Source organism: Eucyclogobius newberryi, unplaced genomic scaffold (assembly GCF_026437365.1).
Source record: "Eucyclogobius newberryi isolate DKJ021-1_F unplaced genomic scaffold, fEucNew1.0.hap1 SCAF_4, whole genome shotgun sequence".
Lineage (NCBI taxonomy): Eukaryota > Metazoa > Chordata > Actinopteri > Gobiiformes > Gobiidae > Eucyclogobius > Eucyclogobius newberryi.
This window is the reverse complement of record NW_027316056.1, coordinates 35,929,804-35,953,385: the sequence shown is the minus strand read 5'-3', so window position 1 is coordinate 35,953,385 and position 23,582 is coordinate 35,929,804. Positions and strand designations below refer to the sequence as shown.

The window sequence follows — 23,582 nt, the reverse complement described above, 5'->3', positions numbered from 1 at the left end:
GTCACTGAAAGGTTTGGTTTAGTTCAGTGTAAATCCCCACGGTAACAGGCTTCACACGGCTCTAGCTCTGGACCAGGGTCAGATCTGGTTTAGTTTGGACCAATCAGCTGTGAGCATCTCATCTGCATCAGGATCTCACTTATTTCAATGTAATTATTAATGATCTGGTCAAATGTTTACATATTCACACATGGACTTTAAATCAATGTGTTTGTGTGACCTTACATTTATATTAAAAGATGATAGCCACGCCCCCTTCCCTGACTCCAGCTCCGCCCGCTCTGTGCTGCAGCAGCTGCATCAGTCATTCACTCAGTCGACAAAGACAGTTTATATCCAGCTTTGGTTAACTCAGAAGTGTTTCTGCAGAGGTCCTTGTAAACAATGAGTAGAAAACACACTAAACAGTAGCTGAACATCTAATACATAATAAATAATGTGTTTGATTGTTTATTCTTTTATTTACATGAATGAATGTGCAGAGAAACAAACAAGAGGCCCAAAGTTACTGAACTGATATGACCTTTTATTGAAATGCTCGTGTGGCGAGTGTCTCATGCGCTGGAGAGATGGCGCATGCAAATCATATCTGTTCTAGTAAACAGACCTCCTCTTCACCTCTCCTCTGCCTTTTGCATAGTAAACATCTGATCCTTCTTCCCCCCTCTCCCCGAAAACAATCCTTTATTCATTTCCTTTCACTTTTCCGTACAGATATTGAATGTTGGCATCGATAACTCAAGACGAACGCGGGCGACAACGAGCAACCGACGGCGAAACCAGGTGAACACTGGAAGCACAAGTTAAAAAGGTGCGATGGGGCCATACATTAGAATGCATGAATGTAAACCACTTGTAGCTCTACATGTTCCGCTCCTATTTACACACATACTCCAACACACACAGAAATATTACATCTACTTTATAGCATAGTCATTTATCACATAATCTCATAATACTGACACACGGCCCCTCGGTTCTTTCGGAGAATTCTTCGGCAAAAGCAATCGGAACTATTAGTACCCACATATATGGCATGCATAGATGAGCTGTACCACGAGACGGTTTAGGCCTACACACCACGAACCCACGAGAGAGAAGTGAAGCAACACAGACACACGGTTAGTATCGCCGGACGCCAAGGTTCTTTTTGGGTCGGTTTTTGCATCGGTTGGGAAGACGAGACGTGATGCTGTCGAGACCGGGATGTGGTTTGGGAAGCGTCTGGACCAGCGTTACAAAGCGCGACAGTAGCCCTGAAAGAACGTGCCAAGAATCTAGAACCAACCAGTTGTGCTGAATGTCCCTCCCGTTCTTTACCCAAACGTCACACTTAAAAAAGGTGTAACTTTTTTTCTGGTAGAGACTCCGCCGCCCGCATCTCTCCACGGAGATGTTACTGCTTTGTCTCGCATGTTCCGCAGTACGGCATTACCTGGGCGTCGCCGTGAGGTCAGGGAGATGCTGGACTCTGGAATATTCCGCAGTGTTGCATTACCTCAGAGACACATGGGCGTCGCCGTGAGGTCAGGTAGATGCTGGACTCTGGAATATTCCGCAGTACGGCATTAAACTGAACATTCTGGAGTTGACAAAGCAATAGCAATCTCCATGTAGCCAAAGACAGAAAAGTTACGTAGTGCACCTTTACATCTGCATCCAATAAACCAAAGAGGATTCAAATAAAACTTAAATACGTTTTCTTCGCCCACAGCCCTTGATTTGTCCACTCAAGTCCTTCTTGGTCTTATTGGATAATTATGTCTGGTACAAACTTTAAAAAAATGATGGATTTCATCTTCCGAGAACCAATCCAACAGAAAGAAGAGAATTTTTCATAAATAATGGATCGTTTCTGATTTGGTGGAAACTATCGGAGCAGGAAGCACAACACTGGAGACAAAAAACCCTTGACACATTTAAATATATTGAACATAAAATGGAGGTGAATGTGTAAAGCGTCTTTGTAAAACTGGCCCCTGTGGACTCCTGTGGCGTCACGAGCACAAACAGCAGCTCATCGATCGTGACGCGGCGATGGTCGTTCATGGAGACGGAGTAAACAAACGCACTCCGGGGCGCGCGTTGTCCGCACGGTCGAACATTCACGGAGCTGTCTTCGTGTACAATAGGTCTGGTCACGAGCTGGAGAACCTTCGCCGGACGGCCGAGCCACAATACAGCACGCCGTCCAAATCAATATACAACCGATCAATTCACGTGTCGGAGAAGATATGAGGAGTTAAACAAACATCTGCTCAACCGTGATGACAACATAACTTTCATTTAACCTTCACAGCCCAAATATATCTGCGTGTGATTAAATGTACAAGACCGTCTTACTGCACGATTTGAGAAAATAATATGTATTCAAAAGGACTGAGAGTAAACAAAGAGGCTAGTTTGATAGAAAACAAAGAGGTTTAGTGTTTGGTGAAACCCATAACACCTTTTATCAGGAAGGTCCCGTCCGGTGGGCAGGGCCTACCCAGAGTAGGATAAATATCTGAATTCCCGGTCTTGATTCGCAGATGACTACAACTGAATCTTTTCTACAATGAACCGTTAAAAGAAACCGGGAGGATACTTACCACGACGTTCCGAACCTGGCGAGCGCACGTCTGCACACCGGAGGATTCTAAGCCCAGTTTTCCGCCCCACGACTTCGGGATTCTATTTGACGAACCCGAAACCGCGAGGTTCCCACGGCTTCACCGCAGCCAATCGGAGCTGGCGGAACTTGTACGAACTCTGCGTCGGTTTTGTTTGTGGCCCCGTTTCCGCGATAGAGACGGTAAAACCCTCTGGTGTGCAGCCGGCTTCAGCCCCTAGAGGCCTAAAGCTGCCGGTGCGATTCCCACCACGAGCGGTAAATACACTTGTAGTTTAACAAATGACTCAGATGAATCGAGGAAAATGCATGTAAATCGCAGAAGGTTTGGTTGGGTATTTTCCGGGCTCGACCGTACATACAAACGTGACCGGCGAATGACATGAGGCGGTTTGCGATGCTGGTGGGTCACAGAGGTCACAGAGGTCGGACTCGGCCGGGACCTCACACTTGGATGATGAACTCTGGGTTGGTGTAGGAGAAGCCCTGGAACTCGTTCTGGTCCAGGTTCATGATGAAGAGCTTGTCCGTCGGCGTCAGCTCCACGACCATCTTGGTGAACTCCTTGTCGAAGTTGCCGACGTCGCGCCGGGATTTCTGTCGAGAATGAGAAAGCGGAGAGCGTGATTCGTTTGCGGCGTTTGATTTGGAAATGGCAATCGGCCGACAGAAGCTTGAGCGTGAAAGATGGCGAAGCCAAGTGGAAGAACAGGTGGAACACAGAAACGGAATGGTCAAAACAGGCGGCGAAAGGACGATGTGGTTCGAGTTGGTTGAGGAAGCGCCGTCGATAAACCTTTTTGTCATGATAATAATCGCTAGGTACGAGTAAAAAGGTCCTGCAATCGACACATAATCTGATACGAGAGGATGTGCAAAGGTACAGCACGGGAAAATGGCATGTATTTATATTTGTATTAGTCGTTTTACACAATAGTACTGCATATTCTGAGCTACTTAAAGGCGCTCGACGTGAACCTTTATGGCAAGGGCTTGTCATTAGCTCGTCTCCATGTTGTGGCGTTGCTCGGAATGTTCCACAGAATGGCATTATCTTGTGTTTAGACATTACAGGGTCTATAATTCCTTAAAAGTAGTAACTGGGAAAGGCTGAGCGCTTCACAGATCTGACCTGTAACTTTGTTTGATGCCATACTGTGGGATATTCCAGGCAAAATCAATAACATGGTGTGAACCTCCCACCAGAGAAGGACACACGCCTCTTTAAGTGCTCTTCAAGATCAAAGCTACTATGAAGACGATGACCTTTGACCCGACTCCGCTTCTAGTCATTAGTCTGAGAAGCTAAAAACACCAGCTTTGGGCGATTGCGATTCACGTACAGTATTTACAGTCAGAGGTCAACACAAGCCCGACACACAGCTCAAAGATGAGAAGATCCCAGATGTACGTAGATATGTAGAGACATGTTTGTGCACAGACAAAGACTGGAGAGGACAGACCGACCGGAGACCAGACCAGGAGCAGGAGAGGGTCAGACAGCAGAGTGAAGCAGTCCAGAAGACACATGTAGCAAAACACACACGTAGCATTCAGGTCCTACCTCCTCTTCAGGCTCCAGCAGAGTGAGGACATCACAGGCACCACTTCTACCACTGCTCCAGGTCGCACAGTACGGGACACATGCAAGGGTTTGTCCTCCACAGTTTATGGACGGGCCATGGCTCATGTCCTGCTCCTGCTGCACTAGCCCTGATCCATGTCCTGCTCCTGCTGCACCTGATCCATGTCCTGCTCCTGCTGCACTAGCCCTGATCCATGTCCTGCTCCTGCTGCACCTGATCCATGTCCTGCTCCTGCTGCACCTGATCCATGTCCTGCTCCTGCTGCACCTGATCCATGTCCTGCTCCTGCTGCACCTGATCCATGTCCTGCTCCTGCTGCACCTGATCCATGTCCTGCTCCTGCTGCACCTGATCCATGTCCTGCTCTTGCTGCACTAGCCCTGATCCACGATTGGTGCAGGGCTTTAGGTAGTAAATATTCTGATGAGAAAGGTTTAAACTGACTGAAAACTCCTTCTGATTGGACCATCATCTTGAGAGAACATTAATACCAAATCAACTAAAACAACATGGCCGCTTTATAAGTAAAAGTTACATTTGATTGGAACATGTTTACCTCTTCTCAGATCACGTTTATGAAAGTAAAAACCCTCCATTTAAGTCTCTTTGACACATTGTCCACTCACACAAGTAAAATAACACAATCCGAAGCCTGTGTCCATCAAAACCACGACAGATACATTTGATTAGTAACTGAATATATATTTATTTTCATGATAATTCCATCGTTGCTGCTGACAAAGTCTTTCCGTCCGTTTGATACGAGCTCGGAGAACACGTTTGACACATGCTAACTACCCTGCGTTGATTCAGTTACAAAAGAGAACCTCCTCACGATAAAACACATCTTCTCAAACAGTTCATATTTATATATATATATATATATATATTTTATGGATACAACTGTGCTGACGGTAGACCTACAGTTGGACATACGCGTGCTGCTGAAAGGCACAGCCGCACTGGCCTTCCTCACAGTTTGGCACGTGACATTAGTTTGTAACCAAGACGACCCACAGCCCATGTCAGAACAGATATGTCCCTCTGGTGAAACACAGTGCGATGTGGATGTTAAAACCACTAAAGCGTCAGACCACTGCATTTTACTACTCACAGTCTGACTCGTTAAAAAACAAACATCGGCAAATACTTTCTGAGAGAAGCGCACTACGACATAGCACTGAACAGAAGTATTTGGTCATATAAAAACATAAAATGTACTAAAGCAAGTAGCAAAGTAAGATGTCAGTTTTCACTTACACTGTATGAATATTGGCATTATGTGAACAAATGACATTTATAATCGTCAATATGTCTAAACAGAAGTGTGACGGGAACAGGAGCAGCACCACATACTTTACCACAAGTCAAATCAGAACACTTACACAGACACGGCCTCCTGCTCTCTGATATGTCGAGGTTCTTCTGAGATCGTCTCAGACACGCTATAAAACGGTAAGGTTCACTGTGGCATGGGAAACTGCTTAGCTTTGAGGCTTTCAAGTGTCAAATGTCCTGCTTCAGTAAATCAGACATTGTAACATACAGTACTTCATTATATGGAAATTAACTTTTAACATATGAACCATCTCCAACAAGAATTTGGCGTGATTTTTGTCATGTTATTTAACACACACAACTTGATGACAAAAGCAAAAGTATTGCTCTTTTCACGTATTCCCATAGAGCGCTCTCTGACGTGAACCGGGGACCACGTGGTCAGTGGCTTGGCTGAGCATACTCGGGGTTAACAAATGAGAAGTTTTGGAACTCGTTCTGGTCCAGGTTGAAAATAACGTCCTGATCTGTGGGTGTCAGCTCTGGAGGGTGGCGTGTGAAAAAGCGATCAAAGTTCTCCGCCTCACGGCCACACTGCGGTGGAGAGAGAGAAGATGGAAGCGGGGGAGCAGTGAGTATGACGGGATGATGGAGGGAGAACCACAACAACAAAGAGAAAAGAGAGAAACAAACTAAAACAGGCTGTCAACCAATCAAATCGCTCACAGTTAAAACTGTGGATTTCCATTGGTCCATGTGTGAGCCAGTGAGAGCCAAGCTTCATCATTGGTGACTGCCCTGACCAATGGGCACAGCTCTGGTCAGTGGAGTGACCAATGGCAGGCAATGGTACGATTTGGGGAATGGGAACTTACCTCTCTAAATCCACCAACTCTAATGAGAATCTGAACATGTGAGAGAAAGATCTGTACTCACAGCTTTGGGCTTGAACGGCGGCTGAATTTCTTTGTTCTCAAGTTTTTCCCAGTCGATAAAGCGAAAGAAAGCGTGCTCCCTGATGTCGCGCTCGCCCTCGGGACCACACCCCAGGCGCTTCGCAGGGTGCTTTGTCATCAGCTAAACACACACATTATACTTACATTACACATTACACTAAAGCTAAAAACAGTTTTGTTTAGCTGTGCGTATGACTGATAGGATCTTCTTTTCACTCTTCTCTTTTATGTCTTAAACTGTTTTGTGATTTATGTCATATGTGATTTTACTTCAACTATAGCCTGAAAATAGCATATTTATATTTCTTAAAATCAAATTCTAAAATGCCTTTTTAGACATAATTACAATTGAACATGTAAATAATTCCACTCAACACAATAGCCCATTGTGCCAGATGGTCAGCCGGCACTAAGGCCACTGTAAAGTCCAGAAAGAGCCTGGCTCATCTACCCACTGACCAAGAGCCAGTTTAACACTGAACGCTTCTGTCGAGTTTTGTCTGGGACAATTAGTTTAGTGAAAGCTAAATCTAGGGCGGGGCAGACGAGACTGGGTCCATCATTAAAGATAAAAAAGCGCCACCCATAAGTGTCGTGGTAAAAGATCCATACGCTCAGCACAGACGTGTGCAGAGGCAGATAGCGCGCTGACGTCTAGGGACGGTCAAACATGGGACAGAATCTAAAAGCGATGTGTTCATCCTGGAGACACATGTCACACCAGCAATGTCAAATAAATATGGGAAAGAGTGTGAGCCAGTGTGAGCCAGTGTGGGCCAGTGTGGGCCAGTGTGAGCCAGTGTGAGCCAGTGTGAGCCAGTGTGGGCCAGTGTGGGCCAGTGTGGGCCAGTAAACTGTTGAATTGATGAATGATTTTTTTCCTGTTGTGAAGCACTTTGAATTGCCTTGTGTACAAATTGTAATCTACAAATAAACTTGCCTAACCTACTTTTATCATTTAAAAGACAGTAGGCCCCATCACCCACTTCCCCTCTAACCCACTTCCTCTTACGGCGCACACATCTTTCCTCTCACTCTTTTAACTGAAAAATCAATTCATAACAACTCATTACTTCAAGTGGCCCTTCACTAAATGTGTTCTTAATTTGAGACTCGACTGCCGTTATAACATGAAAGCGGGAGAACACGAGAACGGTGCGGCTCGTACCCCCTTGCAGATGGCTACTGCTTCTTTGGACATAGACTTTGGGTACGACACGTGATGCTCCATGATGGACTGGAACAGCTCGTCTTCATCTTCTCCATCGAACGGCGGCTGCAACGGAAAAGCAAAAGCGCCGGTGTAAAAACAGATCTGTGAACAAGTGGCCGCCTCGTCTGAGCCCGTGTTGTTTTTTCCCACATTCAAACGGAGTGGTTGTGGGCAGCGCGCAGAGGAGAGGTCAAACCGTGCCAGTGTTCGTAGTCAATGGTCGGTGATTCATTGTGAAAAGGCAGCACTCGTGTCTCTCGTTCGTACAGACCTGCCCTGCCAGCATCTCGTAGAGTAGCACTCCATACGCCCACCAGTCCACAGACTTCCCGTACGGCTGGTAGGCAATGATCTGCAAGCACATTACGGATGAACAAAAACCTACAAATATTGAATAACACCATCTGAGAGGACGCTTTTCCCACCGGCAGCTCGAACTGGCCCATGTTCAAGTTTAAACTGTTACTAAGACGACGCGTGTATTAAAAACAGCAGGTGTCTAAAAGGCACACACACACGTGAGAGTTTGAGTGTTGCCAACCGGGCGTCCTGGAGTCTATATGTCCCCCCCGGTGTCCCAGTGTATATGGCTCCGCCCCCGGTGTACTGGAGTGTATGCCCCCCCCGGTGTCCCAGTGTATATGGCTCCGCCCCCGGTGTACTGGAGTGTATGCCCCCCCCCCCCGGTGTCCCAGTGTATATGGCTCCGCCCCCGGTGTACTGGAGTGTATGCCCCCCCCCCCCCGGTGTCCCAGTGTATATGGCTCCGCCCCCGGTGTACTGGAGTGTATGCCCCCCCCGGCGTCCTGGTGTCTATGGCCCCCCCCCGGCGTCCTGGTGTCTATGGCCCCGCCCCCGGTGTCCTGGAGTCTATGGCCCCCCCCGGCGTCCTGGTGTCTATGGCCCCGCCCCCGGTGTCCTGGAGTCTATGGCCCCCCCCCGGCGTCCTGGTGTCTATGGCCCCCCCCGGCGTCCTGGTGTCTATGGCCCCGCCCCCGGTGTCCTGGAGTCTATGGCCCCCCCCGGCGTCCTGGTGTCTATGGCCCCGCCCCCGGTGTCCTGGAGTCTATGGCCCCCCCCGGCGTCCTGGTGTCTATGGCCCCCCCCCGGCGTCCTGGTGTCTATGGCCCCGCCCCCGGTGTCCTGGAGTCTATGGCCCCCCCCCGGCGTCCTGGTGTCTATGGCCCCGCCCCCGGTGTCCTGGAGTCTATGGCCCCCCCCCGGCGTCCTGGTGTCTATGGCCCCCCCCAGCGTCCTGGTGTCTATGGCCCCGCCCCCAGTATCCTGGAGTCTATGGCCCCCCCCCGGCGTCCTGGTGTCTATGGCCCCCCCCGGCGTCCTGGTGTCTATGGCCCCGCCCCCGGTGTCCTGGAGTCTATGGCCCCCCCCCGGCGTCCTGGCGTCTATAGCCCCTGGCCCTCTGCTCAACTCAAAGGGGGACTTGGAGCCTAAAGCGAAACATCATAAGGGGCTTTTCACAGGCTCCACCCCTTCTTCTTTAAATGACCTTTAAACTTGTGATAAAAGGATAAGCTGCCTATAACCTGAGTCTCACTGATGCCCTCCACCTGTTGTGGTCAAAGTATAAAACTACAGAGAGACCTGGATGAAGTGTAATGACTGCAATGAGCCTGTTGTAGCCTAAGGACCTCCCTCTGGGGCCCGTCTCGCCTGTAGCCACGCCTCCGGGCTTCATCAAACTCCACCCACCTCTGGGGCGATGTAGTCCGGCGTGCCGCAGAAGGTCTTGGTGGTCTCGCCGTCCCACATGTTCTCTTTGCACATGCCGAAGTCTGCGATCTTGATGTGGCCCTCGGAGTCCAGCATGACGTTGTCCAGCTTCAGATCACTGCACATGTGGCTTCGGTTAGACCTTCTGCCGCCAAACACCCGCAGACAAACAGCCCTTTGACACTCACCGGTACACGATGCCCTTGGAGTGGAGGAAGAAAAGTCCAATGGCAATCTCGGCCGCATAGAACCTGGGGAGAACCATAAAGAATCGCTCGTTACCCGCGACGACGGACGGACGGCGAGCGAAGGCACAACGTACGAGTCGGTTCTTACACAGCGTGAGGCTCTTTGAACTTGCCGACCTGCTGAATGTGGTACATGAGGTCGCCTCCGTTTATGTACTCCATCACGAAGTACAATCTGTCCTGAAACACAACGGGAAACAAAGTATTAGCATGTGTCCTACGTGCTAATGCTAATGTAGCGCGTTTAATTCAGACGGATTGATCACCCTGGGGAATGTGAACAAAAAAGAACTAAAGAACTAAAAATAATCATACTAAACATGATAAACCTAAATGTTAAGTGCGTTTAAATCTGATCATTTTTGTCATTGACAATAATCAAGAATAACATTTATCATGACCATAAAGTATGACATCGTGACATCCCGAGTCCACGGTACAAGTTCAGCCGTTACTATTGACGAAAGAAGGTTCATAAAGTACTTTTTACCTGTGCGATCTTTACCAATGGATGATCGTTTTACCGGTTCAAACAGTCAGAGGCGTCTTTTCCTTGCTTTTTGCCTACGACGTCACGAAAGGCGCTTGTACCGGACGGATTCACAGCGCTGGAGCTGAACTCGCAGGCCGAAGCCTCCGGGGGGCAGCGCGCCGAGGTTAAACCACGTCACCGCTTTGTCGTTTCGCCCGAGTTTACGCTGCGAAAAACTGGCGGAGTTAAAGTGTGCGATGTTACTAGTGTTTTTGGTAGTTTGCACACTAGATTTTCTTCTACTTGTTTGAAGACTTTTTTGACGCTTTCAAACACTGATTTTTAAACTCAAAATATCTGCAGAATAAGACGCCAAGAACGTTACAGCCAAAAACGCAAAAAAAGAAAATAACGGTGCGTTTTTAACCACAATGACGTTAAATACCGCACTAAAAACCGGCATTCTTTCTCCGACGGTCCGACTCGCCTCTCCACAGACCGGACTTGTGATCACATGGCCCGACGGTGAGCTGCCCGTCGCCATGGAGATCGTTACAGCACACTCCGGACGGTTCCAAAGTGTGGCTTCAGCGTCCTAGTTCCACAGGTCGCAGGTGGCACACCCGCCGCCCTCAAACGTTACACACTGGAGCTTTACATTTAACTTCCGCGGCGTTTCTATGGTGACCGAAGTGCAAAGTGGGCGTTACCATGGTCTGGAAGCAGGAGTGCAGCTGAGTGAGGAAAGGCGGTTTCCCCGACAGCGCCAGGACCCTCTTCTCCACCATGGTGCACTCCACGTCGTCGTCCTGGATCACCACGTCCTTCTTGAGGATCTTTATGGCGTACAGCTCGTCCGTGCCCTTCCGCTCCGCCAGCATCACCTGCGGGCCACGCCCAGACACGGCATGAACACGACATGAAAAAGCGGGTGCAGAGCCTTGAACATGACTTTAAAGCGGGCGCACCTTTCCGAAGCTGCCCTTGCCCAGGACCATGATGAAGTTGAAGTCGGACAGCTTGACGCGGTCCTGGTTTCCGTTGCTGTCGTATTTGCAGATGGAGGAGGAGGAGGAGGAGGAGTCTGCGGGCTTTCCCGGCCCCACCTTCCACCGCTGCCGCGTCCAATAACACAAAGACGTCAGAAAAGTGAGATCGCTTTGTATCGGCGAGGAGAGTGAAGGTGGAGGAGGAGGGTGGAGGAGGAGGGAGGAGGAGGAAGGTGGAAGGTGGAAGAGGAAGGCGGAGTATGAAGGCGGAGGATGAAGGCGGAGGATCAAGGCGGAGGATGAAGGTGGAAAGTGAATGTGGAGGATGAAGGTGGAGGGTGAAGGTGGAGGGTGAAGGTGGAGGGTGAAGGTGAAGGTGGAGGATGAAGGTGGAGGATAAAGGCGAAGGATCAAGGCGGGTGAAGGTGGAGAATGAAGGTGGAGAATGAAGGAGGAGGAGGAAGGTTTAGGATGAAGGTGGAGAGAGAGGGTGGAGGATGAAGGTTGAGTATGAAGGTGGAGGATGAAGGTGGAGGATGAAGGCGGAGGATGAAGGTGGAGAATGTGGGCAATTAATCAATCAAATTCATTAAAAAGTGGTTCAGTTTTCTTCCGTAGTTCCATTTCTTCTTTGAATTCTGACATTCCCAGATGAATAACATGTAATAACTGTTAATATGATGATAATTATCACATTTATTTATCAGAGATGAACCTCAACCGAGACATTTACAATTTTTGCACATAAACTGAATGAAATGTAAAGAATCGCTCCCTTGTAACTTAAAGAATCACCTCATGGACGTTTGGACAGTTTTCTTATATTTACTCCATGTTGTGATTCTACACGTCCTCCAAACAACCGGACGACACAATCTTAGCCACTTTGTCCCACTTTGTCCCACACGCAAACGCCGCCGCTTTACCTCAAACTTCTGTCGCAGCTCCTCGTTTCCGTCCTCGCCCTCCGGCTGCACCGGGACGTTGAAGTATTCCCCCTCCTCCTGGGCCAACAGCTTGAACCTGAAAACACAGGAGGTCTCGGTCAGATCCCGTCCAGGAGCCACGACCACATGGAAGGAGGCGTTTACCATCCGTCCACTTCCTGCTTCTGCAGCTCGGAGATGCCGAAGGAGAGCGAGCCCATGAAGTCGTTGCGGCTGGTGAGGTCCCAGTCCCACACCTCCACCGAGAGGCGCCGGTCCTTGTCGCTCTCCTTCAGGGTGCTGCGCGAGAGGAACCAAACGTCACGGTTTGAGGCAACTTTTCCCCAATCGTCTTTGCACTTTGTCCGGTTTGAGTTTAACGAACCATACACAGCGGCGTGGACAATTTTTGATACATTATACTTTTTCTAAGGTGTTTGGTATACATGCGTACGCGGAGACGTCATACATCTGGGAGTTCCCCATAGCGGCCATTTTGAAAGGGGCAAGCGATATACTAGCAACCACCACGACCATCCTTTTCTACGGCATAATGCGCTACGAATACTTTGATTCTTTAGACGATAACGGCAAACTAAAAGGTACACGACAAAGCTCTCATTACTTGGTCTGACATATATCCTGGATATCGTATGTAGGAGAGGTGTTGTTGTGCCCCTTTCAAAATGGCGGACTCGGTTGCTACTGTACAAGTTCCCGGATGTGCGAACGCATGTATAGGAATTTGGTACCATTTTAACATATTTTCATTAAAAAAAGGGTTCCATAACTCAAAGAAAGGTCGAAAAACATTGCTCGACCAGTATTGGAGCCTCTTAGGATCACAACTTGCACTTTTTCAGTATTTTGAGTTTGTAAATTGCAACTGATGAAACGATGCACATCCTGAACTTGCCGGAGTTGAAAAATTAAGGCATTAACACGAATTTAAAACACGCAAATCTGTAAAACTTGTCCTTGATTATCGCACGAAAACAAACACAACAGTGCGAGTCGTTTCTGCCGGTTGTGGTCAATGTTCACGTACAAACTGAAGGTCTCGTTGAACACGGGGTTGAGGCAGCTCTTGATGGTCCTCGTCTTCTGCTTGCTCTCGCTCTTGGGGTCGGGGATGAGCTTCAGCTTCACGTAGGGGTCCGACAAGCCGTTGGGGTCCATGGGCACCAGGTTCTTTCCCTGCATGACTGAAGGTCCAATGGGAAAACGACGTGATCAGGAAATGCGTTTATCGTTATCGTGGATATTTCGCAAACAACGACAGCAACAGCAACGACAGCAACATCTCACACAGTATCGTTCTTACATTCTTACTGAACAAAAGCTCAAATGTCACTTTTGTCACAGAGTTCTGTTTGAGTTCAGTTTGAGTTCAGTTTGGGTCCCGTTTAAGTCCCGTTCAAGTCCCGTTCAAGTCCCGTTCGAGTCCAGTTCGAGTCCAGTTCGAGTCCTGTTCGAGTCCTGTTCGAGTCCTGTTCGAGTCCTGTTCGAGTCCTGTTCGAGTCCTGTTCGAGTCCTGTTCGAGTCCTGTTCGAGTCCTGTTCGAGTCCTGTTCGAGTCCTGTTCGAGTCCTGTTCGAGTCCAGTTCGAGTCCAGTTCGAGTCCAGTTCGAGTCCAGTTCGAGTCCAGTTCGAGTCCAGTTCGAGTCCTGTTCGAGTCCTGTTCGAGTCCTGTTCGAGTCCTGTTCGAGTCCTGTTCGAGTCCTGTTCGAGTCCTGTTCGAGTCCTGTTCGAGTCCTGTTCGAGTCCTGTTCGAGTCCTGTTCGAGTCCTGTTCGAGTCCTGTTCGAGTCCTGTTCGAGTCCTGTTCAAGTCCTGTTTGAGTCCTGTTTGAGTCCAGTTCGAGTCCAGTTCGAGTCCAGTTCGAGTCCAGTTCGAGTCCAGTTCGAGTCCTGTTCGAGTCCTGTTCGAGTCCTGTTCGAGTCCTGTTCGAGTCCTGTTCGAGTCCTGTTCGAGTCCTGTTCGAGTCCTGTTCGAGTCCTGTTCGAGTCCTGTTCGAGTCCTGTTCGAGTCCTGTTCGAGTCCTGTTCGAGTCCTGTTCGAGTCCTGTTCGAGTCCTGTTTGAGTCCTGTTTGAGTCCTGTTTGAGTCCTGTTTGAGTCCAGTTTGAGTCCAGTTTGAGTCCAGTTTGAGTCCTGTTTGAGTCCTGTTTGAGTCCAGTTCGAGTCCAGTTCGAGTCCTGTTCGAGTCCTGTTCGAGTCCTGTTCGAGTCCTGTTCAAGTCCTGTTTGAGTCCTGTTTGAGTCCTGTTTGAGTCCTGTTTGAGTCCAGTTTGAGTCCAGTTTGAGTCCAGTTTGAGTCCAGTTTGAGTCCAGTTCGAGTCCAGTTCGAGTCCAGTTCGAGTCCAGTTCGAGTCCAGTTCGAGTCCAGTTCGAGTCCTGTTCGAGTCCTGTTCGAGTCCTGTTTGAGTCCTGTTTGAGTCCTGTTTAAGTCCAGTTTAAGTCCTGTTTAAGTCCTGTTTGAGTCCAGTTTGAGTCCAGTTTGAGTCCAGTTTGAGTCCAGTTTGAGTCCAGTTTGAGTCCAGTTTGAGTCCAGTTCGAGTCCAGTTTGAGTCCAGTTCGAGTCCAGTTCGAGTCCAGTTCGAGTCCAGTTCGAGTCCTGTTCGAGAAGTCCTGTTTAAGTCCTGTTTAAGTCCTGTTTAAGTCCTGTTTAAGTCCTGTTTAAGTCCTGTTTAAGTCCTGTTTAAGTCCTGTTTAAGTCCTGTTCAAATCCTGTTTAAGTCCAGTTTAAGTCCAGTTTAAGTCCAGTTTAAGTCCTGTTTAAGTCCTGTTTAAGTCCAGTTTAAGTCCAGTTTAAGTCCTGTTTAAGTCCTGTTCAAATCCTGTTCAAATCCTGTTCAAATCCTGTTTAAGTCCAGTTTAAGTCCAGTTTAAGTCCTGTTTAAATCCTGTTTAAATCCTGTTTAAGTTCTCTTCGATTAAATACAAATCCCGGCTTCTGCTGCTCTGGATAAAGTGGCCTGCTTGCGTACGTTTGACAACACTTAACAGCAGTTTAGTGGCGCTGGCCCAAAATCAATCTGAAGTGGGCGGGGCACGTGTCCACTCGGGCCGCTACAGATGTGGGCCGATCGTTGGCTCATTGATCTCCTAATGGACTTTCCAGTGTGAGTTTTGGGGCAGATACGAAGCTAATAGCGAGGCTCGTAAAAGACATGTCCTGTGCATTTGTGTATTTGTGTCGTTCCTTACATTTGTCTCAGATTTTATTTAGGTTTTTTTTAAATGTTTTTCTTTTTGAACCGCGGCCCGTGAAAAGGAAAGTGTCCTCACTTCTCCTGAGAGACAAACTCAGAGCCGCTCGGGATAAAAGGGGCTAAAGCCGGTTTACAAGGGGGCGGGGCCAGTGCCAGCCGCCCAATTAGCAGAATTTACACACAAGATCCTGGAAATACACACAACTACTAAGAGATAATAATGAATCCAAATATAATCCATATAATTTTAGTCATGAATAACACTCGGCGCCACTAACGAACAACACTAGAGCTGTCTTTATCTTATCTGGGAGCTTAAGTCAGGGTAATTCAATCCATAAATCAATATCATCTTAGTAATTTCCATAACTGTTCACTAATAAAGATATTCCATTTAATCACATTTTAATTGACAGAGTAATTGATCATCTTGGTTTTAATTGGAGCCGATCCTCTGTCAGTGCGAGCGTGTTGTCCGGAGCCCTGTTTAGGCCCTGGGGGCGCGGAGTCATGGTCATCGTTTAGGATCTTTTAAATGAGATGAATGGTTTGTTGAGCTGGTCTCCACGGCGACTCACTTTTGACGCTGAGGCTGTCTCCGTTGATCTGAGCCGTGATGTGGATGCGCCCTCGCCGCTCCGTGTGGTCCGTCCCGCACAGGCTGGGCACGTTGGCCACGCATCGCTTATGGATGTTCATCATACAGTCTGCAACAACAACAATAACAACAACACACAGCGCTTAAGGAACAGCACACAACACAAGAAAAGTACTGCAAACCATTACTACTCTTTAAATCACAGAACACGCCGCTATTCTTTTTGCAACTATAACTTATTATTGCTTATAAATAAAACGCTTTGGGTTTTAAAAAATGTAAGTAAAACTCTGCTTTAAATTTAAAATAATCTGGATTTTATTGTATATAATAGATTTTTTTAACATAATTTTTGTGTCATTTTGTACCAATTTGAGTATTATTGTTGGTAAAGTAAAAATACTCCATTATACTCAATATTATTTACACTTTCCTTTCTCTGTCGGAACAAACTAGATCTTTCACTCCAATTGGTTGCATTGTTATAGACTGACAGCTCATTAACGTAGTAATAAACAAACTAAAAGGTTATTGTAAGTACAATAAACCATGTTGTGTACAAGTCGAACACTGCCCCCAAAATAAGTCAAACAGAATTACTTCATGAATGCTTTTTTACTTTTGTTCAAATGTCCTAGGAACCCAGTTGAGTTTTGGATTGTTGTTGTTGTTGTGCTGCTTTTTGAACTGAACCCGTCTACATGGAAACATAGAAACGCAGTCTGTGGGTGTGACTGCTCGCCGCGTCCACCAGAGGTCAGCGTGCGTTCACTGTGAGCTCGGCCCTTCAGAGGAAAGTTATGGCCTCGTTCCATCTGGTGAATCTGGTGCGTTCAGACCACACGGCTCCGCTTACGGCGCCACCCGAGCTCCACCGGCGATTAAAAGTTAAAGAGGCGTGACCCGGCGCCGCGGCGTTTAGGGTTCCTCGCCTCACCTCCCGGGACACGGCCCATCGCCGCAGACGAGCGGTTAATTACACGGACGAAACGTGCAGTGTAGTTTAGGAACTGTGTAGTAACATATAAATACAATCACTATTAGCAAATGTCATGATAATAGTCTTATTTATCTGACATTTATTTATTGAGCAATATTTTTCAGGTTTAATATTGATTATGTCAGTGATTGAGCCATAAATAAATCTCCAAATTAAATAAAACTAAAGTGTTTGATTCTGGATTTTCTGCTGATTTTAAAAGTGACGTATGACAGTTTTTTACGACTTTCTAATTTTGACTGTATTTATTTATACCTGTTGTACATATAAATGATAGTTTTACACCAATCAAGCAGGTATTTCTGTAGAAAATGTTTAAAACTATGTAGAAAATGACAGGAAGTGACATCACACCAGGGACACTTGTTCCAGTCAAAGTTTATGCAGAATTTACACAAACAAACAACTTTTTTGACTCTAAACATGAATTCAACAAAATAAAGTCACTCTCATATATTTTTATTTGTATTTTTTTTTTTTTTAATTTTGAGACAAGATGAGTTTTGGCCCAGTGTTTGCTGCGTGATTTCCTAGTGTGATGTCAATTACAAACTTATAAACCTAAAAAATTTGCAATGCAATTTGTTTAGCAAGATTCTAAATATCTTAACCACGTTTTAGTTTAATGAGTGGTCCAACCTGTAGGGGGCGCTTTAATTATGATTTGGTTTATTACTAGGAGTTGAAAAATAATTGCCATATTTTCTGCAGTAATGTGATGGATTTACAGCCGTGACCAGTCGTTATTTGGCCTTTTTGTTTAATAATAAAAATCTAAAAATGTGAATACATAAAATTTTCATTGTTTAACTTCAAAATAGTCCGTGTAAACTGGAAAAACTATGAACGTATGCGATGGTTTTACACCTCGTGGATGAAGAGAAGAGGGTTTGTCTTAAAATGGAAGAGAATCCTACAAACACTGACATTATCGGTTCAACGTGAGGGTCAAACGTCTGCCATTTTAACAGCCTAAAAAAGTTAGTCAGGACCTGAGCACATGTCTGTGTTTCAGGATTCACTCCGTTATCGCAATCGTGCTCGGATCATTGTTCCTCATTCTTCTGAAACACACCATTTCCTTGGAAGTAACGGCTGCTAAACCGGTTCACGTGGCGACATCAGGCCAGGTTAGGAGTCAGGCCTGTGGAGAGGCGGTGCTTTTAAGTGTGGTGAAATCACCTTTTGGCTGAAATGTAACTCGAGAGGGTTTTAAAAGTACATTGTTTAATCTACAATAAAGCTGTAGTGAAGCCGATTTCATCTCGTGAGTCAGAGGGGGAAGTGACAGATATTTTCCACTTGTCAGAGATCCGTACAGCTGGATTATTACTCCGGATGCCCGTCCTGTAGAGCACATTACTCTGATTGTTTGTCCAAACAGTGACACTGGCAAAGCGCTGGCCGCGTGTTGGCGCAATATTTCTCGGAACATTTCCCCGTAACGCAAACAAAGAGGTCTGTCAGTGACATAATCCCAGGAAAATGTATTTGCATGACACACACAAATAAGTTGGAGGTGAAGATTACCGCGACGGCACAGTTGTGTTTGCCAGATAATAAAACAAAACGCCTCTACAATAACTCTAATAAAACCAGGTTTGTGCCGCTCACGACATCAACACTAAAGCTCCACACGAAACATTTATGATGATCATCTCACAAAAGGATCGTTGTCATGTCTTTGAAGAGAAATAACTCTTGCCATTTGAAGCGTGTTCGCAGAGAGTAAACTTTAGGTACTTTTTAGCTCCTGTTTAGGGTGCAGCTATTGTCAAGTCAGACATACAACAGTGACTTTGTTGGGAAATATGTTTTGAGATTTGGAAAAACGTTGGGTTTATCCTGTCTTGGGTTGGGTTTATAGTCCTGAATACTTACTACATACTAGTTGTACTGTTCATGTCATTGCTTGTTGGAGCTGGAGCCAGTTGGACACGTTTGGAGCCTCTGTTGCCGTGTCAACACAGCCGGAGTTAGTTCTTGGTACAGTTCTGTGCGAAAATTCTTTCAACGTATCATTTTATATCGTATTTCCTCCATCATACAGCCCACCTGATTTATATAGACCAGTCCAGTGTTTGTAACAATGCACTGGGTCACATACAGTTTACCCTAAATAAAGTCTATGCTAACACCTAACCTTATCAGAAATGGGATTGTTATTTGACTTATCTTATTTCATAATTTAGTCTAAATTTAGTGAATTGAACTCACAGGGTCTTACCTGTGCAGTAAATTATCTGAATATTATTTGAATATTAACCGTTTAATATTCTAAAGGCCTATGAATGAGATTTTTACCAAATTAGACGCTAAAGTGGAGGGCATGTTGATCATTACAGAAAGTCCATGTTTCCTGTGTCATTTTAATGTAACTGTTGCTCTGTCTTCTCTGCGGAAGATCCAGAAAACAATTGGTTTTATTACTACATCAATTTAAATAATTAATTAGTTGCGACAAATTGATTAACTCGTCTCTGCCCTACAGTAATCTAAACACCAATGACTATTATTGATGTACTGTCAACAGAGCTTAGACCTATAATCCTTTATGCGTGATGTGATAAAGGTACAACAAAAACCCTTTCTAGTGGAGGGTCTGGTCTATATTGCTTTGGCTGGCGGTTTGTTCACAGTATGACAACATTTATTCTATATTATCCATCCGTCTCGTTTGTTTTGGGATCATCCTATGGTTCATAATTATTGGACCGAGGTTCATAACGCCAAAAACTTTTTGTGGTGCCCTCATTTCCAATTTGACTTCACAACTATGTATTTGGGCCTCAGAACTCCTGCTATGGATACCTTTGGAGCAGAATTCATGACAACGAAATGGATGACACAAACCGAACCAACAATCGCACTGGACCAAAACTATAAGAGACGTTCAATTTGTTTTGAATAAATATACATTCCGACTTAATTTGGAAATGGACAAACTTGACAGACTTTAGACCACATGGGACTTACACACTGGACAAAATGTGCCGCAAGTCATGTGGGTCTCTTTTTTGTTTATTTGCACTCTTCATGTTCTGTGGGTTAGCCTCTCCACAGACATGACTTGTAACTTGGCCTGGAGAAAAGCAGGCGGCGAACCCTCCACTAGACAAGATACATGTAGCACCAGAGGCAGACCGAGCAAGAACAGAAAAAGGTAACTACGTAAATATAACAAAATCTAGCCCTAGAGGAGTCCAAACCCAACCGTCCACGTTACAATCCCCCGTCTACATCGTACGGCGCGCGTTTGGTACTTACGGTCACACTTCATGCCTTGATGGAGGAGGCCGTAGAGCAGCGAGCCGCAGTGGTCGCAGAAGGTGGGGCTGGAGTACGTGTGCACCCTGAACTTGTGTTTGCTCCGGGGATCCTGCGCACAGGGAAAAGGCCGTTCATTATTCCCATTAAGTCGAGTGCTGAGAGCGCCTATCTCTGGCCGTTAGGGACACAAATTCAATTAAAAGGCCCAGTGATTGAATTGTGCGGTGAAGAAAAGCATGTGTTCTCTGGTTTAGCGTTAAGCAGCGTTGACGTGTACTGTAAATAATGGTTTAGTTAGCCCTAATGTGTCAACAAGAGACACATTATTTTGCTCTCTTAGAAACATTTATTTAAGAACAGTGGAATTTCTGTGGGGGGGGGGAAATCCTGCCAACAACGCCATTTGTAATAAAGTGGTGCGTCGTACATAAAGACCAGGACCCAGGCAGATGGTTAAAAGTGTGTTTACTCATCGATCAGGATGCTCCGCTTTGTGTCGAGGCTTTGCAATGAATACAGACAGAACAATCAGATACACTTCTATGCAAACTAGTACAAAATGGGCGTACATAATGAGTCCCATGTAAAGAATATACATTTCGCAGAAGAGTAAGAACAGAAAAATATCTTGCGTAAAGAGGCCCCCTTAAGTAGTAGAGAAATAATGGTTACTTGTGTTCTTCTTGGTATATTAACAGATCAAAAATAAATCATTGCGATAACAATAATCAGATTGTATTTTTGCAATTCGTCAAAGTGTTGGAGGTGAAAAAGAATCACAAAAGTGTCAATGGACGGTAAAAAGAAACACGTAATACCTTGTACTCTTGTTTGAAAGCTTGCGCAGAACGTTTTTTTCCCCTTTTTAATACTCTTTTACAGCATTTTGGTTTTCTTCTTGACGATACACTCAATGTACTATTATTGTGTAATCTGGAATATTGCATTGTTCTTCAGACAAAGTGATAAAATACCCTGTAGTGAAAGTAGAACAATCTCCAGTGTGGTAAACGGGGGATTTCAGGGCTTTTCTTCACTTCCTTTAGGCCACAGCACTTTCTGGTTGCAGATCCTCCTCTCGTGTTGCATGCGGCGTATCCAAGTCTATAATTATTGTAATACCTGGTTTTTAAGTTTGCGTCCTGCGGTCAATAGTCACTAGCATGTTTGCGTATATTTAGAAGGTGAACGCAAGTATTGATACCAAGACTTACAATTAGAGGTGGGCACGGGTGGACTTGGTGCCCACGTGTCTCCCTCAGATGACGCCGGCCACGTGTTTGCGCCGTTCCTTTTCCCTTCTGTTCTACACGATACTTCCATAAGACCTGACCATTCATCCATACACACCCTGACCTTTGCTGACCTTCCCGGTTCCCTGTTTTATGTTGTTTTAAGTTTGGTTGGTAGGTCATCTGCTGTGGATTTAGCGCTCGGCCATAATACAGATTGGGGCAAGTTGAAGCTTTTGGAGTTTTAAGACAAATACTTAAACTCAGTTGTATTTCTTTGGGTTTTGGCAACGGCGTTTTTTGATAAACCTAGCTTCTTTTTTGGGCGTTTTATGTGGTGGCCTGGGTCGAGGCGTTTGGTGGATTCTCTCTTGCGGGAGAATCCTTTGGTTCCTGCGAGAACGTCTTTGTTTGATTCGACAATGCTGGAATGAGCATTTGGACCCGTTTTCAGTACATCAGGTGCGGACAGCGATTGACTTTGTGTCGAGTTTGAGACGGGAAAAGTGAAATTGGAGCAGGTGAAAGAAGGCCGAAAACCTGAGGTGGCCCATTCCTCCTGCAATAATTTTGCCTCTCAGGACGGCTTTGGCTGCATCAAGGAAGACATTTCCTCAATTTCAAGTCTTGGCCTACTTCAGAAGAGCACCAGTTTTTATTACTCCAAGTACAATCACTGCACTCAAATCAGACAAAATTACTTTGCATCGCCACCAAATCATAATGCAAGTACATCAAAGGTACATCAAAAATTCACTTATGCTTCAAATCAGGATTTGTTTGCCTGGCTGCTCCGGTTCGTTTGGGTCATCGTGAACACGCAAACAAACACTTTATTTTCACTTTTGCTGGATTTAATGGGGGAAAAGTGGCCAATTATTCATCCAGTATTAAGCTGGACAGGTACCGTATTTTCCGCACTATAAGGCGCACTGTCAATGAATGGTCTATTTTTGATCATTTTTCATATACAAGGCGCACCGGGTTATAAGGCGCATTAAACAAAACAAGACGTGCACCACACAAGATCGCTTCGAGGTCAGTGAGCACAACCACAATTAATCCATATAATACGGTGAACTGGATTATAAGGCGCACTGTCGTTTTTTGAGAAAATTAAAGGCTTTTAAGCGCGCCTTATAGTCCGGAGAATACTGTAAATGTGATAATGTGATAACAGAAGTCCTGCTCCAAGTTTGTTGAAGTGAAGCGGATCAGGCAGAGCTCTGAGTCTCTCCCTCATGTTTCTCTGTCGTTCTTTGGCTGATGTTGTACACAGCGCCTCTACAGGTGAGGTGGACAGGAATCTTACTGGACATTTGGTTGGACTGATAAGTGTTTTGTGAACGTGAACTGGACCAGCTCAGAGAAAGACAATAAAGCGACTTAAGTCCCAATCGAACAGACTCTGCTTCAAATTGTACTGAGAATTCGACCTAAAACGATGATTCTCCAGCACGCAAAGTCTGACTAAAGAAATGCTTTGCTCTGCTGGTGGCACCACATCTTTTAACTGGTAACTTATCAAATCAGTTCAAGATTAAGTCTAAAACATGACTAAATAGTACATCTGAATTTAGACTAATCTTTTGAGAAACCGGTCCAGGAAAAACAAAACATTGTGACATTTTCATACCACTGAGTATATCATGCAACATTTTGGAAAAAAAAACGCACACTTTGAAGAATATTGATACGTCAACACAAGTCACAATGCTTTTCAAACAGTTTAAGTGTCACAAAGAGAAGGGTCGTTAGCTGGAGAAGCCACGCAGCACATTTCCCTCTCTGATATGTCTAAGAATGGTTAAAGATGGACAAGTCAGCAGGAAACAGGCCTGTGTGTGTGTGCGTGCGTGTCTGTGTACTTACAGGAAGTCATTTAAGACACGCACACATGGACAATTGTTAAATGTGCTGCTGACTGGGCTAATGTCATTAATGGGACGAGCCAATAAGTGACCAAGAATGAATATTTAACTTGCTGTTGTCGTGGCGTCCTAAGCCGAGCGTGTTGGGGTTAGTGCTGGTGGTGTTGGTGTTGTACTCACGTCGGAGGCAGGCCCCTTGTCAGCCCCCGGACATGAAAAGGTGACGTATTCATGGCAACGCTTGTGGACCACAAAACAGCACACTGCAAAAAAAGGCAAGAGAAGAACGGAGCGTCAGAAGAATGGCAAAAAGGTGAAAAAAAAAAACGTTTTGGGAGAATTCGGCGTTCACCACATGAGAGCTGCGTCAGACTTTACTTAGATTTAGTGT

General features: G+C 45.9%; 1 protein-coding gene across 2 annotated transcripts in view; it reads right to left on the bottom strand.

The window, feature by feature from the left end:
- Positions 1-709: 709 nt before the first annotated feature.
- Positions 710-23,582, bottom strand: part of LOC140377102 (protein kinase C beta type-like) — a 40,123-nt gene continuing 17,250 nt past the window's right edge. Inside the window, exons 3-17 of one of the 2 annotated variants that reach the window (XM_072462400.1) lie at positions 23,372-23,454; positions 20,086-20,197; positions 15,799-15,927; positions 13,059-13,215; positions 12,176-12,310; positions 12,011-12,107; positions 11,064-11,210; positions 10,806-10,979; positions 9,712-9,803; positions 9,564-9,626; positions 9,355-9,493; positions 7,916-7,996; positions 7,600-7,707; positions 6,414-6,552; positions 710-3,210 (exon numbers count right to left, since the gene is read on the bottom strand). In XM_072462400.1, the coding sequence (XP_072318501.1) occupies positions 3,056-3,210; positions 6,414-6,552; positions 7,600-7,707; positions 7,916-7,996; positions 9,355-9,493; positions 9,564-9,626; positions 9,712-9,803; positions 10,806-10,979; positions 11,064-11,210; positions 12,011-12,107; positions 12,176-12,310; positions 13,059-13,215; positions 15,799-15,927; positions 20,086-20,197; positions 23,372-23,454 (1,811 nt within the window). In that variant the 3' untranslated portion in view covers positions 710-3,055. Of the gene's footprint in view, positions 3,211-5,614; positions 6,070-6,411; positions 6,553-7,599; positions 7,708-7,915; positions 7,997-9,354; positions 9,494-9,563; positions 9,627-9,711; positions 9,804-10,805; positions 10,980-11,063; positions 11,211-12,010; positions 12,108-12,175; positions 12,311-13,058; positions 13,216-15,798; positions 15,928-20,085; positions 20,198-23,371; positions 23,455-23,582 lie in introns of those variants that run through there. The other variant, XM_072462399.1, reaches the window with a different exon arrangement.